The sequence below is a fragment of the Tilletiaria anomala genome (genome assembly GCF_000711695.1).
Source record: "Tilletiaria anomala UBC 951 chromosome Unknown K437scaffold_192, whole genome shotgun sequence".
Taxonomy (NCBI): domain Eukaryota; kingdom Fungi; phylum Basidiomycota; class Exobasidiomycetes; order Georgefischeriales; family Tilletiariaceae; genus Tilletiaria; species Tilletiaria anomala.
Window position 1 is genome coordinate 1 of NW_013546830.1, and position 14461 is coordinate 14461.

At 58.4% G+C, this 14461-nt stretch overlaps 3 protein-coding genes across 3 annotated transcripts; 1 reads left to right on the top strand and 2 right to left on the bottom strand.

Annotated features, from left to right (window-relative positions):
• K437DRAFT_67617 (uncharacterized protein) lies at nt 1-540 on the bottom strand. Its single transcript, XM_013384425.1, has one exon. It carries the CDS (start codon nt 454-456, stop codon nt 181-183), a length of 276 nt encoding a protein of 91 aa, XP_013239879.1. The 5' UTR covers nt 457-540; the 3' UTR covers nt 1-180.
• K437DRAFT_67628 (uncharacterized protein) lies at nt 541-7189 on the bottom strand. The gene is made up of 2 exons (XM_013384426.1): nt 4682-7189; nt 541-4608 (listed from the first exon to the last, which is right to left on the bottom strand). The coding sequence occupies exons 1-2, from the start codon at nt 7100-7102 to the stop codon at nt 625-627; spliced, it is 6405 nt and encodes a 2134-aa protein (XP_013239880.1). The 5' UTR covers nt 7103-7189; the 3' UTR covers nt 541-624.
• A 1494-nt stretch (nt 7190-8683) lies between these two features.
• K437DRAFT_296903 (alpha/beta-hydrolase) lies at nt 8684-14458 on the top strand. Its single transcript, XM_013384427.1, has 3 exons — nt 8684-8834; nt 8933-13946; nt 14005-14458. The coding sequence occupies exons 2-3, from the start codon at nt 9064-9066 to the stop codon at nt 14060-14062; spliced, it is 4941 nt and encodes a 1646-aa protein (XP_013239881.1). The 5' UTR covers nt 8684-8834; nt 8933-9063; the 3' UTR covers nt 14063-14458.
• The last annotated feature ends 3 nt before the right edge of the window (nt 14459-14461 follow it).

Below are 14461 nucleotides of genomic sequence, written 5' to 3' on the forward strand. Positions count from 1 at the left end.
GGGCGATGGGGTTAAAGGAAAGATGCACGTGTATTTCCTCATGCTATATATAGCATGTAACTAGCGAGGTGTGCCACCAGCAGAAGCCAACTGTCGACACAATCACAATCCGCGTGTCCCACTCTCTCCATCGTTTCGCGCTTCGTGAAAGCGTACGAAACAGTCGAGCCACACGCTACGCTACGCTCTCGCTCCTCTTTCTTTGCCCTGGCTTGGAGGCGATGAGATGGGGGAGATGAAGCGGGAAGGAGCCAGGGGCTGCCTGCCAGAACTCACTAGAGCGAGTGATCCATAGTAAAAGTGGAGAGCATGGAATGTCATCAAACAGAATAGAATCGATTCAAGGCCGAGGAGACCGACTACATAGTTTGTGCCCGATGGGTGTCTAGGTAAGAGGTATATATAACCCCAAGGAGAAAGGGGCGGCAGAACATGGGGAGTCCCTTTCTCCACCATTAACCGTGGGGGTGTGTGGCGCGCTCATGCGTCGTCGCTCGCTGGTGCGGATGCCCATGTTGATGGCAGTGTAATGCTCAAGGGCATCGCGCAAGCACGTCCGGCCTGCACAGATGGACGGAACATCTATACGTACATACACGCCCGGCTCGCCCATCTGCCATCCAATCACGGCGCCTCTGCATCATGGTGGGGGAATGTGGCGTGGTAGTCGTCGCCGACCAGGCTTGCTCGCATCGATCGGTGCTTCTCGCCACTATCGCCCTGCTGCGTCTGCCGGCGCACGAGCGTCACGACACTGCTGCTGGGAAAAGTCCGTGCGTGACAGGGTGACAGACTGGAGCCGCTGGTGGTGGTAGAGGACGACGCATTCTGCTGCTCCGCGCCCCGCGCGCGCTGCAACATCATCAGCGCCGCAGCGCTCGGCACGCCGTCGGTCCAGCTGTCCCGGCGCCGCACGCCCGCACCATAGGCGCCGTCGCCTCCACCGTCCAGCTCTTCGTCTCCGCATCCACCCTCGTCGAATCCGGTCCCGTCGCGGCTCGCCATCCGCGCGCGCGCCAGCACCGTCCCGTCCTGGCTCAGCTGCACCTGCGGCCGAAGTGCCCGGCCGGGTGGGACGGGCCACTCGCCGCCTCCTGCCGCGCTCGACGGAGTCGTGTCCGCGCTGCTGGGGCTCCCGTTCTCTGACGAGCGGCCCAACGCTGCTCGTGCGGGCATTGCTGCTGCTGCCGTCTTCGTCATCGGTGGCGGCAGTGGGCGCGCAACAAGCAGCCTGAGCGACTGCTGCTGCTCCCGTTGAAAGAACGCACCAGGTATGTTAGTAAGGAGCGGCGAAGCGCGCGTCGAAGGGCCGCCAAAGCCACCCGCTCCGTCCTTGTCCGTCGCGACGTCGCCACTGCTGCTGAGGGCCATGCCGAAGCCCATGATGCTGCCCTCCGTCACGGCTGTGCTGCCCGCGTTGGCGTGCACATGCATATTCGACGGCCCATATCTGAACGTGCCTGTGCCAGCTTTCGGGCTCTCGGGGAGTCGGGACGCTGCGGCGCCCGCATCGTCCGCCCGAGGCAGCGCCACGGGCTCGCTCTCCGGCGTGGCAAACGCACTGGCAGAGTAGTACGATCCGCCAAAGATGAGTGACTCGTACCGCCTGCCATCGCCCGCGTTACCCGCCGTCTCCCCCACCCCGGACGGAGTCAGGAAGCCCTGGCGGTCCGTGCTCGCCGGCAGGGTTAGCGACCCGTGCGCCAAGCCTGCCACACCGGCACTCGACGGCGGCGTCGCTGTCGCAGTCGGCGTCAGTACCTGCGCAAACTGTGAGTGCACCGCGCTGACCGGGGCGCTGCCCAGTATCGCCGACGATGCTGCGGGTGACTCGAGCCCGACGAGCGCAAGCCTCGCAGCAAGCAGCGGGTCGCGCTTTTTCTTCGCCGCATGTCGCTCTGCGTGCGCCTCTTGCCGCCGCCGCTCGCGCTCCTGCTCCTGCCATTCGCGCTCCTGCTCCTCGCGCTGCAACGCGCGCACCGCCTCGTCCGCGGTCCGGAACGGCAGTGGCCGCTGCTCCAGCGTGCGATAGCGCTGCGTCGTCGCCTCATGTCGCGGATGATGTCCGTGTCTGCGTCCGTCAGCGCTCTGGTTTCCTTGCGTGTGACTGCGAACAGAGCGCACCGTAGCGCTGAGAGGCGCTCCGCCGCCGTCACCCACTTCCAGGGTCTGTGCTGCAGTTGACAAGCCCTCATGCAGACTGCTGAGCGGCTTTTCCAGCCAGCTGCCCGTTGCCATCCCCTGCGCAATTTGAGAGACAGGCCGCCGATCTCTCGTCTGGTTGCCTCTGGGCGCCACACTTCCCTTGCTCCGCGCCTTGCAATGCGCCAGATAAGCGCTGGTGCGCGCACCCGCATCCGGACCCTTATGCACATTCAGCCTCGCGCCGCCGCTAGCGCTGCTGTTGGAGATTATTGGCTGGCTAACGGAGCGTCGCTGACGCTTTGCCGCGATCTTCCCAAGATCGACCAGCTCCGGGCGCGCTGGATCCGAAACGACTCTTGTTCTCTGCCGCATGACGGTGAGCACGTCAGGGAACGGCTGCAGCTTGGCAGCTAGACTGATAGGCAGCTGGAAGTGGTCCGTTGATGGCGCATGAGTCGTTTTCCGTTGCTGTTGTTGTTGTTGCTGGTGCTGTGGGTCCAGAAACGCAGACAGTTTGACTTGAGACATCGCCGCGGAGCTCGCCCACTGCTTGATAGCGCCTTTATCCACATGGTCGACCTTGACGCGTCGAGCCTGCGACACCTCAGCGTCCAAGGCGGACAGTGCATCGTTTCCCGTCGCCCATGTCCCTCCATCGCTAAGAGGAGTGTTCAGGCTTCGGAAGCTGTTCACCGTGATCACTGACGTTCGCACCGTGGAGTGCTTGGGAAGCTGCGCATGAGGGTTGACCGCATCCTCAGTCGAGCCAACGTGTGGTTCTTGCAGCAAAGTGCTGTACGAAGGGCTTTCACTGCTGTTACCAGCTGGTTGCTGAGTGGACACACGGCTTGGATGGCTTAAACTGCTTTCAGCACGATGCGCCTCTATCGACGTCGGTGAGTTGGATCGGTACCGCCCTGCCAACGGATTGGAGGCTGCCATCCCTTCCAGCTGGCCTCGCCTGGCTTGTTGACTGGCATTTGGGCTACGGAAAAAGAACCTCGTCTCCTCTTCTTCGTCGCGCTCATCTGCGGTATTGACGACAAGTTTACTGTAGCCTAGCAGTGGCGTATCGTCGTCGCCGGAGCTGATGAACGAGCCTCTTTGCTCGGCGCCCTTTGATTCTTCTGGGGCCCTGTCCAGTGTTGCGATGCACTTGCCGCCATGCACCACCTCAAAGCTCGGGTTGACAGCGGTATTGGCTGACGAGGGGGGGCTTTGAGCCGCGTGAGCAGACGGAGAATGTGCAAATGGTGCCATTCCACTCGTGAGACTAGTGATCGTGACTAGGGGTCCGTCCCATGTTGCCGAGGTGATAGCAGGCGAGCCAGGCATCAGGCCTAAGCCAAACGAAGTGCACCTGTTCGGAGAGGAAGGAGCCGTGGAGCTCTTCTTCGACGTTTCCGTTTCGGACGAACTGGAGCGGCTCGCCAGTCCGGCGTCGCGCAACATGCGACGTGCACTGAGTCTGTCAAACAAAGGCGTGTCTGGCAAAGTGAGTGACACAGGTAGAGGTTGCTCGGGCGAGTGCAGAGAGATCTGGCTGCTTCCTGCTGCAGGAGAGCGGTACTTATCACACGTCTCTGAGGAATCGTCGAAAGCAAACGGTGAGCGCGGCACCGCTGCTGGAGAAGAATGGGATGATTTAGAGCGTGTGTCTAGCTGAGGCGATGGAATTGCACCTTCTTCCGGCCTATTCTCAATCTCGTCTAATCGGCTAACACCCCTCGGATAGACTCGCCAACTCTCGATCTCGGGCGTGCTAGGCGCAGGTGGAACCGGCGGGATCTTCGAAGCCAGCGTTCTCCTGATTGACACTTTGCTAGGGGGCGTCGGAGGCTGGGGGTGATCAGGGGACATTGTCGAGGTAGTTTGTTGACGCGAAGAGCCTCCAATCGAACGCCTCGCAGCTGCCCAGCGCGCATGCATGGCACCGGCCGACCGCGTACGCCGCAAAGTGCTCTCAAGCTCCATATTGTTGCGGCCTTCCCAGACACAGGTGGAAAAGACATTGTGACCCTGCTCGCTGCGGTATTCATCGATGCTAGGATCACGCGCAAACCTCGATGACGAAGGTGGAGACTTGATCGGCACCGTCGGAGCATTTGCGGCCTCTCTCAGCGGTGGCCGCATGTCGAGTGCGGTGGAAGCGTGCCGCGTGTGGCCTTTGCCTAGCAGTTCGGAGGACAGAGCACGAACGCGACTGGAGATGGAGCGCTTGACTGTTGCGCTTCCTGATTCTGCTCGAACCTGATGATCCACTCGATCGATAGACTCCGCTGAATAAGGAGCAACAAGGCTAGTTGGACTCTGTACCTTGCTGCCGACATAGAAGATCGAGCTGAGTCGCGTACTCAAATTTAGGCTCGAGTCTTGCCTTCGCCGTTTCATCAGGCCACGAGCTGGTGGCACCTGGGCACTTTCCGCAAGGATCTCTTGCTCGGGACTTGGCATAGTAGCCAGCTGTAGGAAGGCGTCTACAGAGTCAGCCGATAGTCCTGTTCATGTCTCATGTAAACAGAAAACAAAAACTCACGCCCTTGGTCGACGGAAACACCAGGTGTGATAAGGACTGAGCCGGCCTGGCAGCCGGAGCGTCCAATTTCGGCAGTTGCTCCCGGGAAATTGCTGGTACCTGCGCTTGGACAGCTCCAGCAGAAGCATGGGGCCACGTGGCATCTTCAGTGATAAGAGGTTGCGAATCTCCGGCCAAGTCACATAGCTGTCTCAATCCCTGCGCAGGCGAGAGGGTCTTGGGAGATTGGCTGACTGGGTGTGAATCGGAGCGCTTCTTTTTGCCGACGCCAAAGAGACGACCTAAGCTGCCGATCGAGCTGGTACGACTATGATGCCTTTGGCCCTCCTTTTTTGCTTCCGTCGATGTGGACGGCGCGGGCGGCTCAGAACTTTTTCCATCGCCTTTGCGAACGGTGCGGAAGATGGGGGCACTGGCGCCGCCAGCAGTACTTCTCTCCACCGACGTCTGGATACTTTCAGCTCGCGCGTTCGCAGAGGGCTGCACGTCATCAGTTAAGTGTCTGGGGTAAGCGTCGAACCCCTGCTCCCGTGGCCTGTGAGCGGTCCCGAGCGCTGCAAGGGCTTCGGCATTGATGCTGCCTTTTCGCTTCGGTGTATTCGAGCTCGCGTTCAGGCGTCCAGCGCCGCTGCTGGGAGGGCATTCGGCCTCGGCGTGTGCATTCGATGGATGGTCGAGCAAGTTGAACTCTTCGATGCCCTCACCGGGACTTCCGCTCGAGTATGGGGTAGCGCTCATTTGCATCCTAGTGAGCTGAAGCCCGTGCTGGTGCGAGCCTGGGTCAGGCATGGGCCTCCCTCCTTGCGGCCGAAGTTTACCTTCGCGCTCGTCGATGGATGAGGCGGCGGGTAGGCGACGCATGGCAGGACTGCCGGGATGGACGCTCATTGGGATGACTCTCTCTTTCGGTGTATGCGGAGGCTGGGAACGGTAAAGGTCGGCTGTCGTCTGACATTCGGTGGCCGGTGCCTGTACAAGCGCGAGGGTAGGCTTGTCGACAGCATTTTCGAGCTTTTGCAGCCGGTGGCTGCCGTCGGAGTCAACTGAAAAAGCGTACGAGGATTGGCTTGGTTGAGCATAAGTCGGCGAAGGCAGCTTAGCACTGGGCTCTTCTGGCAGAACGCTCGAGCGCGGGCTGATAGGATTTGGCGGGATGCGCGCCTTACCCTTTTCCTCCGCTGTGAATTCTGGTTCGTGGACGTACGATACGGAAGATGCTGTCGCGCTGGTGAGCGAATCGAGCAAAGGGTCGCGTTGGCTCCTTGCCGTACCACTGCAGCTCATGCGCCCGCCTGTAGCTTGCACTGTATTGTGCTGAGTGCTAGAGCTGTGCTTTGGCGCGGGCGTCGGTAAACGAAGTCCAAAGGACGGGGCGGCGCCTCCTGAGCTCCCACTCCCGAGATTTGTGTCAAGGTTGAGCGAAGAGGGAAGGTGATGGCTACCAGCGGCACTCCCAGATCGATGTGCATTATTGCACCACGCGGCCTCACCGGATGCTTCATCCCCAGAAGCCCACGGGTCCTGGGTCCCGCTCGCATAGTCCTCGGCCGCGGCAGCAAGTTGACACTGTTGCGCCGACTCGGACCCATTGTTGCTCCCCTGCGCACTGCCTGGTCGCGACTTGCTAGAAGTGTCGTGCTGGAATCTGCGCCTCCTGCCTTTGCTCAGTTCGCGCGCGAGGGACGTGCGCCGGTTTCGCGTCTGTTTGGTAGAAGGCGGATACGAAGGGGCTCCTATAACAGACTTTAGCTTGACTGTCTCAGTCGCGCTGGAAGGGGTTGCAGGAGCACTTCGCGAATGATGCACAGCTGGTGGTGCGTGGCGAAGGCTCTGCGCGAGTGGTGGTGTCAGTGTTCCAGATTGCTGCTGTTGGCGCTGCTGATGCCGCACGTTCTCCGAGCTTTGCGAATCTGCAGATGGGTCCTTTGCCTGCTGACGAAGTTGATAGTGCTTTTCGCCGCACATTTCCGTCAAGCGTGATGAAGCTGAGTGCGGCGCAGGCGGGATCCAACCCGCAATCGGGGTGGATGGCGAAGACGCGCTGAGATCGATTCCGAGGCCAGAGTCTCTGCTTCCGGTAGAGCCATCGCCGTGCCCGAAAGGAGTGTGTAGGGGTAACGGGCCCAGCTTGGGGTGGTGTTTCTTGAACATTCCCGCGTTCCCTTTACCCGGCGTCGCCTTTGAAGTCAGGGATGAAGCGCTATCTGAACGATAATCCAAGTCATCTCTCTCGCCACTTGAACCGCGTGGGTTGCTACTGCTGCTGTTAACACTAGGTATAGCGGAGCTTGCACTCGCGTACCTGCCATGGCCATTGCGAGGGCTAGCGCCGTCAAAGTGAGTAGCAACGGCAGCGCGTTTGCTTGCGGACGCAGGATAGTACTCGTGCGGCGCGGACGGCATCGAGGATAGGGAAGTCATGCTTGCTAGGCCCACAAGTGGCCAGGTCTCGGTGAATTCAACGTTGAAGAAACTCAACAACTGAGCAGGAAGAGGAGGAAAGCCTTGAGGGATGCCGCGGATGCCTGTTGCGATCAACTTCTCTCATCCAGCTGCTGCTCGCCGGTGGAACTCGAACAGCTTGCGTAAATTGACTTAGCGGGCGTGGGTGGGGGTGTCTTCTGAGACGAAGCTAGGGAGACGACTTGTATCTGTGGATGCATAAACGTTGGTGTCTGCAAGGCGCTTGCATGATCGATGCTGGCATATGTCGCCTGGTCCACGAAAGCGATGTACTGGTGTACTCGTCTGTGAAAGGAGCATAGAACACGTAGGTGGTTACCTGCAAATGAGAGATGGAATAGCATGTAAGCTCGGGACCGGTGCGTGTGGACACCGTTCTCGCCCAGATGCGTCGACTCGCCTCAAAATTTGGCGTGCTCGGGTCGATATAAGATCAAGCAAGACTTGCGTTCAGTTGTATCCTATGTGTTGAGGGTGGTAGACATAATTGTGAGAAAGAGTAAGCATTGGCATCGAAGTAGGATGGGAACATGTATTGCCTCCATTCTTGGGTTACACGTACTCAAGATTTCCAAGCATAGATGGAGCAGCCACGTCAAAAAGCGGGGATCGAGACGAGCAAACTGGCGTCGACCAAGAAAGTTGTCGGAATCAGTGGGCGGCAGTCGATGGAGCCCTTCTTGGGAAGCTGTAGGATCCGGTATTACTGTTGGCGACGCTCTCTACTTGTTTTGCTCCTGGGGGCGAAGCCTGATCTGGGACAGTGTAAGTTGTGAGCTCGAACGCTGCCAAGAACAGGACTTGTGCGAGCAGAAGGAGTCGGATCGCCCCCAATGTTTGCCCCGCGGAAGATGCTTCTCAAGCGCAGCCCGAGCCCATCTGAGTAGGAAGCGTACACCGGTGCATGGTTGCGGAGGAGTCCCTGTACAGAAACAGGATGGATGCAGTTGTGGCTGGATGTTTTGGGATTGCTCCCTTCTACCACAGAAATGTATAACACCCCATCGGTATGAGAGAAAGTCGCAACTGCTGGGATGGATCCCCAGCGTAATACCCATACATACGTAATAAGGTTTTCGCCTCGGAGCCTCCGAGTTCGCTCACAACCAACGAGAGAAGGGAAAAGAGGGCATAGTGCTGCGCAGATCAAGTAGCGCGCCCATGCGCCTACTTTTTCAGAGGCCCGTGAGCCATGGTCACACTCACTGCTGCAGCGCCAGTTGCCTGCGGGTAGAGCACCCAGTGGAGACAGGCAAATCCGGGCTTAGCGCAGCAGGGAACAATGTGTAATAGCTGAATAGGGTGCGCAGAGAACCCTACTCTTCAATGCATGCACGTGCGTTGTCCTTAATCATTGTTTGGCCACGAAACGAGGCTCAACCCCACAGCAAGAGTTTGAGAATCATGTCACGTGATAATCTGGATAGTATTCTTTGGCTCTCCTGCAGTCTCATGCTAGCGCACAGCTGGGAGCTGCGAACCCAGATGATGATTTTGACCAGATCTCACTTGCACTGTCACCACCGTGACAAAACATTGCACGCATTTATCGAGGTGTGACATCTCCGTCGGCATTGCGAACAGGTGCAAAGAGCAGCTGCTCCTCTCTTCTGCCATTGACGGTGAAAGTACGGCGCTGCCACAGTGTGCAGCGCCAACAACGACATCGCGCAGGATACGATACCCTTTGGTATGTATGACTCACGCCGCTGCTCTCGCTGTTGGACAGTCTGGCTGACATTGAATTCCATGCGCCTTACGGATTGGGATGTGTATCTGCATCATCAGCTCCATGTGTCGTGCTGCGCATCTCCACGATGCCGTTGGTTGCCTTCGTTGACATTTGAGCGCCGCGTTAGCTTTTTATTTTATTTTCGGGCCTCATATCGGTAGAGTTGTCGCTCTGTTAGCTCGCCGCAATGACCTCCGCGACCGCTTCAGGAAGCTCCACCGGCGAGCGCCATGGCCTTTCTGTGTCTATGCGGCAGCGGCCTTCCCTACCGCTTCTTGCGAGGCAGCGCGCAGGACATGACTCATCGACAGCACAGCCGCCCTGCCCACAACAGTCGCCGGGCAAGGATGACAGCAGAGATCGAGATCATATGCGTCGAAATAGCAGCGAAAGCGATGGAAGGGAAAGGATGCGAGAAAAAGGAATGTCGGAGGAAATATCCTATGATCAACACAGCGATCTTAACGGCCTTTCGTACAACCTCTCTCCAGCAAATCTCTCTCCAGCAAACCGGTCTCCAGCAAACCGGCTCCCTCTAGCCCACACGCTGCCATCCTCACCCACACCTTCATTCGTGGCACCAGTAAGTCCTGGGCGGCCATCAGAAGTTACACCTTTGCCGCCTGCCACCAGCAGTCACAACCATTCGACCAGCTCTCGGCTCCTCAGCCCGGCGCAAATCAATAGATCCAGTACGTCGTCCCCCCGCTCGACCCCGTCTGCCTCTCAACCGAGCGCCGCGCCGCTGTCCTACTTTGACGCGTACCCAGAGCGCAAGCGGCTGAAAGGCTCGTCTTCATCGTCTGCCAGGACTGAGGGTAGCCCCTCTACCAGGCTGCGGAGCTTTCCGAGCTGCAGTAACAGCAGCGGTGCCGTCAACAGCAGCGGCAGCCCAAACCCAAGCCCAAGCCCAAGCCCAAGTCCAAGTAATAGACCGATTCCGTCTTCATTTTACGGGCATGATGGCCGCCCATTGTCGTCGTCCACCTCATCGACACGCAGGCCACGCATTGTCAAGGAGCCGGCGTCCTCAACGTCCGAGGCTGAGTCTGAGCCCCAGGAATGCATAGGATGTGACAGCTCGGACCTCAAGGACGTGTTGGGTCGCCTGCGCAAGAAGAACTCAGGGCTAATGGAATGCGTCGAGGCCAAGGCGACTGCCTTCCGTGCTGCTATGCGAACACCATCGGGCTTCCCTAGTCCAAATGTGTTCGACGATGCAGCGGACCAAAATGGCTGGTTTGGAGCCGGTAGCGGTGGCTACGGAACCAGAAGGCTAGGCATGACAAAGAGGCGGTCACATGCCGCATTGAGGTCGCTGGCAGAGTTGGAAACCGCTTCAGAAGGGTTGCACTCTGTGGGGACGGAAAGGTGGAGGAATAGTCCCAGCGCGCCGTCAACGGCGCATGCAGGCATGTTCGGAAATATGACATCGTCATCACTAGGGCACAGAATGGGCAGGGACTTGCTTGCCAGCCCTGAGTCTTTACTAAGCGGCAGGAGCAGTCCCTACGGCGACTCGAATGAGGGAGGCATCTCGGAAAGCGTAAGCATCCAGAGTGGGAGGCGAGCTTTGCAGACGGCTGCTGGATTGGGACTTGTCTGGCCCTCCTCGCCAGAGTTGCCAGATACGCCATGTACGCCAGGCACGCCGAGCTCAGCGCCATGGGGCAGTCACTCGCGCCACACGAGCGTGGCGAACTCCAGCACGCATGGTACAAATTGTCATATCCACGATAGCTCGATCGGCCATGGTCACCTGGCCTCGTCGGCAGAACCTTCGGCGTATGCTCATCAACAAAGGTTGTTCCACAGTGGCTCGGCGAGCAGCCTGCGCTCTCGTATGGGTACAGCTGAAACGGATTCCTGCACCGGGCACTCACAGTGGCCACCATGGGGCGAAGGGTGGCCTGCAGACGCGGGCATCAGCGTTGGAGAATCAAACCACGGCAGCTACAAAGGGTTGCCACGAAGCCCTCGGCTTGATGAAGGAGTGCTTGAATTGGAACCGCTAAAGCAGCTTCCAAGAGCGGGGCCATCAGTACAGCAAAAATCGACTGGGCTGGAAAGGCTGGCGAGAGATCTTCACCTGCAAGCCTCGCCGCGTCTGGAGGAGGCCTGTCGGAGAGCCTCTCCCTCGTCAAGAACCAATGGCCGCTCAGCCAGCTTCAACTCAGCGCATGTCAAACAGCCGCCACCAGAAGCGTTGTCACCTCCGGCAGCCTCGCCTGGTGCTGCAATTCGGCGGCCGTCGGCCTCTGCATTATATGCGAGCATAAAGACGACCGAACCGATTCCATCGATCGACGACATCATCAAGCGACACACGCAGAAACAACCCACGTCAGTGCGAATGAAAGGCACAGCAAAGCCTTCAGCACCCGCCATCCCGCTTCCCGCAAGCAATGCTAAATGGCCTGTGGCGGTAGACAAGGAGGACATCGACTCAGTGACGCCGACCTTGAGGAGCAGTTCGACGTTCGCAAGCCTCTCGCTCCGGGCAAGCATGCGCGACCCCGTCACCCCACACGACGACATGTTCCCCGCAATGAAGGCGTCTCCCTCTTCTGTTCTGGGCAAGAGTCGCATGGCGGTTGCTTCATTCGCCGCAACGACTGGAGAGGCGGATGTCGCTGGTGCGGCTCACGCGCCCACTTATTCGAGCACATCGGCTTTCCCATCGTTCCAAGTCTTGACACCATCTCTGGATGACCTAACGCTGACGTCGCACGGCTCCGACATGCCGAGCTCTCCGCTGGACAAATTGTCAAGCCCAGGCTCGGCGTCGAATCCGGCCTCCAGCTCCCCTTTCGGGAAATCCAAAGTAGACTTGAACCTACTCATGACCGAGCCGATCCTTAGCATTGACGACATCATCCGTGCTCATATCAAGACGCCAAGTCCAACGTTTGAACTACCTAGCTACTACAGGCCACCTAAGACGGCATGTCAAGTCTTGCCTCCTGCGCAATCCGACCTGATGTCTGCGAGCGTATCTCAAGGCGATATATGCTCCTATTTGGCGTCCGACTCAGAGAGTGAGAGCAGCAGCGCGTATGACACTGACGACTCGGTGCAGAGGGAGATAAGGGAAGCAAACAGGATTGCCAAGAAGAAGGTCAAGGCGGACAGGTATCGGGCTTTACAGCAAAAGTGGGAGATGATGCAGCAGCAGCATCACGATCAGCAGGCCTTTCTTGTGGTACAGCAACTACAGCAACGCTCAGGACCTTCCAGTCCCGTTTCACCACGGCAACCGCAAACCTGGCCTCAACAGCTTCCGCGCCTGGCGGTATCTGCATTGGGCGAAGCAGCTCATGACATGCTTGTCCATCAAGAAGTCTCGCCTCGCGCCACACAGCTCGTAACAGGCTCCAACAAGAGCGAGATTCGCCGCCGCACAGCATCTGCTGCCAGCAGCTCCTCTGGGCGGAGTGTGCAAAGCAGCGCTTTGGCCATCTCGAAGCGGATGCAGGCAAAGCACGACGCCGAGCAGAAACGCGCATTGGAGAGCCTGATGGTTCTCAAGTATCTGCGGTCGGAGCGCCTTACCACTTTGATGAAGTTGTCCAAATGGCCTCATGAAGGGCTGACGGTTTCTTTGGCGGATGTCGGCGATCGCGAAGGGCTTCCAGTCTTTGTGTACCTTGGCCTAGGTGCCGTGCGCTACCTTGTTGGCCTGTACGACGAAATGGCGCAAGCGATGGGTCTGCGACTTATCTGCGTCGATAGGTGGGGATTGGGCAAGACGGACGAGGCACCCCCGAGCAAGCGCGGCGTGCTCGACTGGGCGAGCGTGGTTGCCGAAGTCGCGGATCGCCTTGGCATCGGAAGCTTTTCAGTCCTCGCACATAGCGCAGGCGCGCCATTTGCGATGGCCACAGCACTCATGCATGCCAACCGCATACGTGGTCCCATCCATCTATTAGCTCCATGGGTCAGTTCGAGCGTTGAGACGAGCTATAACTGGCTCAAGTACGTTCCAGACCGTATTATCAAGACTGCACAAGCGGCAGAGTGGAAGATGCAGGCGTGGAGGCTGGGAAAGCTTCCGTCAATGACGGAAGCCGAGATCCTCGCCGGTTCTGGCATGCTGACTCCGGATCTTCACCACCAAGAGAACGAATTAATCACCTCTGGCGCGCGGCACCCGGGCAGCCTCAGCTTCGATACGGCTGAAGGCCACGTGACGCCCTCTTCTGGCGTATTTGCTGCTGGCGCGGGAAACGCCAGTAGCTCGCGCGAGTTTCTTGAGCGTCCGGTGATGGAGTCAGAGTACGGCAAAAGCCCGCTCAAAGGCAAAGGCAAGTCTTCCATGTTTGCCGGCTTGCTGGGTCAGCGCGCCGTATCAAACAGTCCCGGTGGCCTGTCTCACAAGAGTTCTTCGAGGTCGCTCCGAGCTTACCCTCGCACCGAGTGCTCGATCTCGAGTCCTACTTATGACCAAGGTGGGGAGGCAGGCTATTTCGACGAAGCACTGGGTTGCAACATAGCGGAGGTAGCGCCGAAGGAAAGTCGGCGCTCTGTTTCACTGTCGCTAGCCAGCAGTTCATCTGTTACGCGCATTCCCGGCCCTGGAGCTGCTATGCTCGGGGCGCCTCGGAAGGCGTCGAGCGGTGCGACCAGCTTGGGGGAGAACAGCAGTAATGACGACATGCCGCCGGTATCCCCAGTCGTCCTCTCCAGTGCTCAAGAGACACCATCGCTTGGCACGCCATCACACCAGAGTCGTGAGAGCGCTCGAACGACAGCAGCTTCAGTCAACAGCGCCGCTCTCGCTGGTGATGTTTCGACCGCATTGCTGCAAGCTTCGCTCGCCGAGTCGACCAAGGGGGGCACAGCAGACCTTATGTGCATCCTCGGTCGCACGTCCAAGCCGTGGGGCTTTTCCTACACTGATGTCAAACACCCCATCAAGATATGGCATGGCGATCGCGATGAGAAGATCAGTTTGGCTGGAGCAGAGTGGATGGTGAAGGAGATGCCCAAGTATGTTCAACTTAACTTGGTCAAGGACGCCGGACACGGACTCATGACGAATGTCGGTGTCGTCATAGACGTTCTCGAGAGGTGAGTGCATCGCCTGACCTTCATGCGACAACACTTACTAATTTAGATTGCCTATCAGCATTGCATCTTTGAAGTCAGAGCGGATATCCGCCACGAAAGACCGCAAAGGCTGTTAGGCAGGCAGACTACTGGAAATCAGGCGCACAGTAGCATGCATACCAACAACAGCATCCTCATTATTTCAACATGCACCACGCGACGGTCCTATGCAGTCCTGGACAGTGTTCCCTTTACTAATGTACAACTAGGTGCAATCACAAACGATCATACCCTGCGTCCCTGCACAACTGCATGTTCAGACGCCCGCTGGCGCATTTCAGCGCTGCACCTTCAGCCTTCTCACCTTTCTTACCACTCACTGCCGCCTTTACGTTGTTGCAAACACAACCTTTTGGGTCTAGTGGCTAGTGCGGCAGGCGCAATCATCGATACTCAACATAATTCATAATTGGTTCATTGACGTTCGACCACTTCGCCGCGTCGAGGCTGACAGCGGCGAGAGCTGCTGGCAGTGA

What these genes read in the sequence shown, in the direction of transcription:
- K437DRAFT_67617 (XM_013384425.1), bottom strand. Translation starts at nt 456, where the DNA reads ATGGTGGAGAAAGGGACTCCCCATGTTCTGCCGCCCCTTTCTCCTTGG.
- K437DRAFT_67628 (XM_013384426.1), bottom strand. Translation starts at nt 7,102, where the DNA reads ATGACTTCCCTATCCTCGATGCCGTCCGCGCCGCACGAGTACTATCCT. An exon ending in TGTTTCCGTCGACCAAGGGC is followed by an intron (nt 4,609 to 4,681) that starts GTGAGTTTTTGT and finishes GCCTTCCTACAG; the next exon opens with CTGGCTACTATGCCAAGTCC.
- K437DRAFT_296903 (XM_013384427.1), top strand. Translation starts at nt 9,064, where the DNA reads ATGACCTCCGCGACCGCTTCAGGAAGCTCCACCGGCGAGCGCCATGGC. An exon ending in GTCATAGACGTTCTCGAGAG is followed by an intron (nt 13,947 to 14,004) that starts GTGAGTGCATCG and finishes ATTGCCTATCAG; the next exon opens with CATTGCATCTTTGAAGTCAG.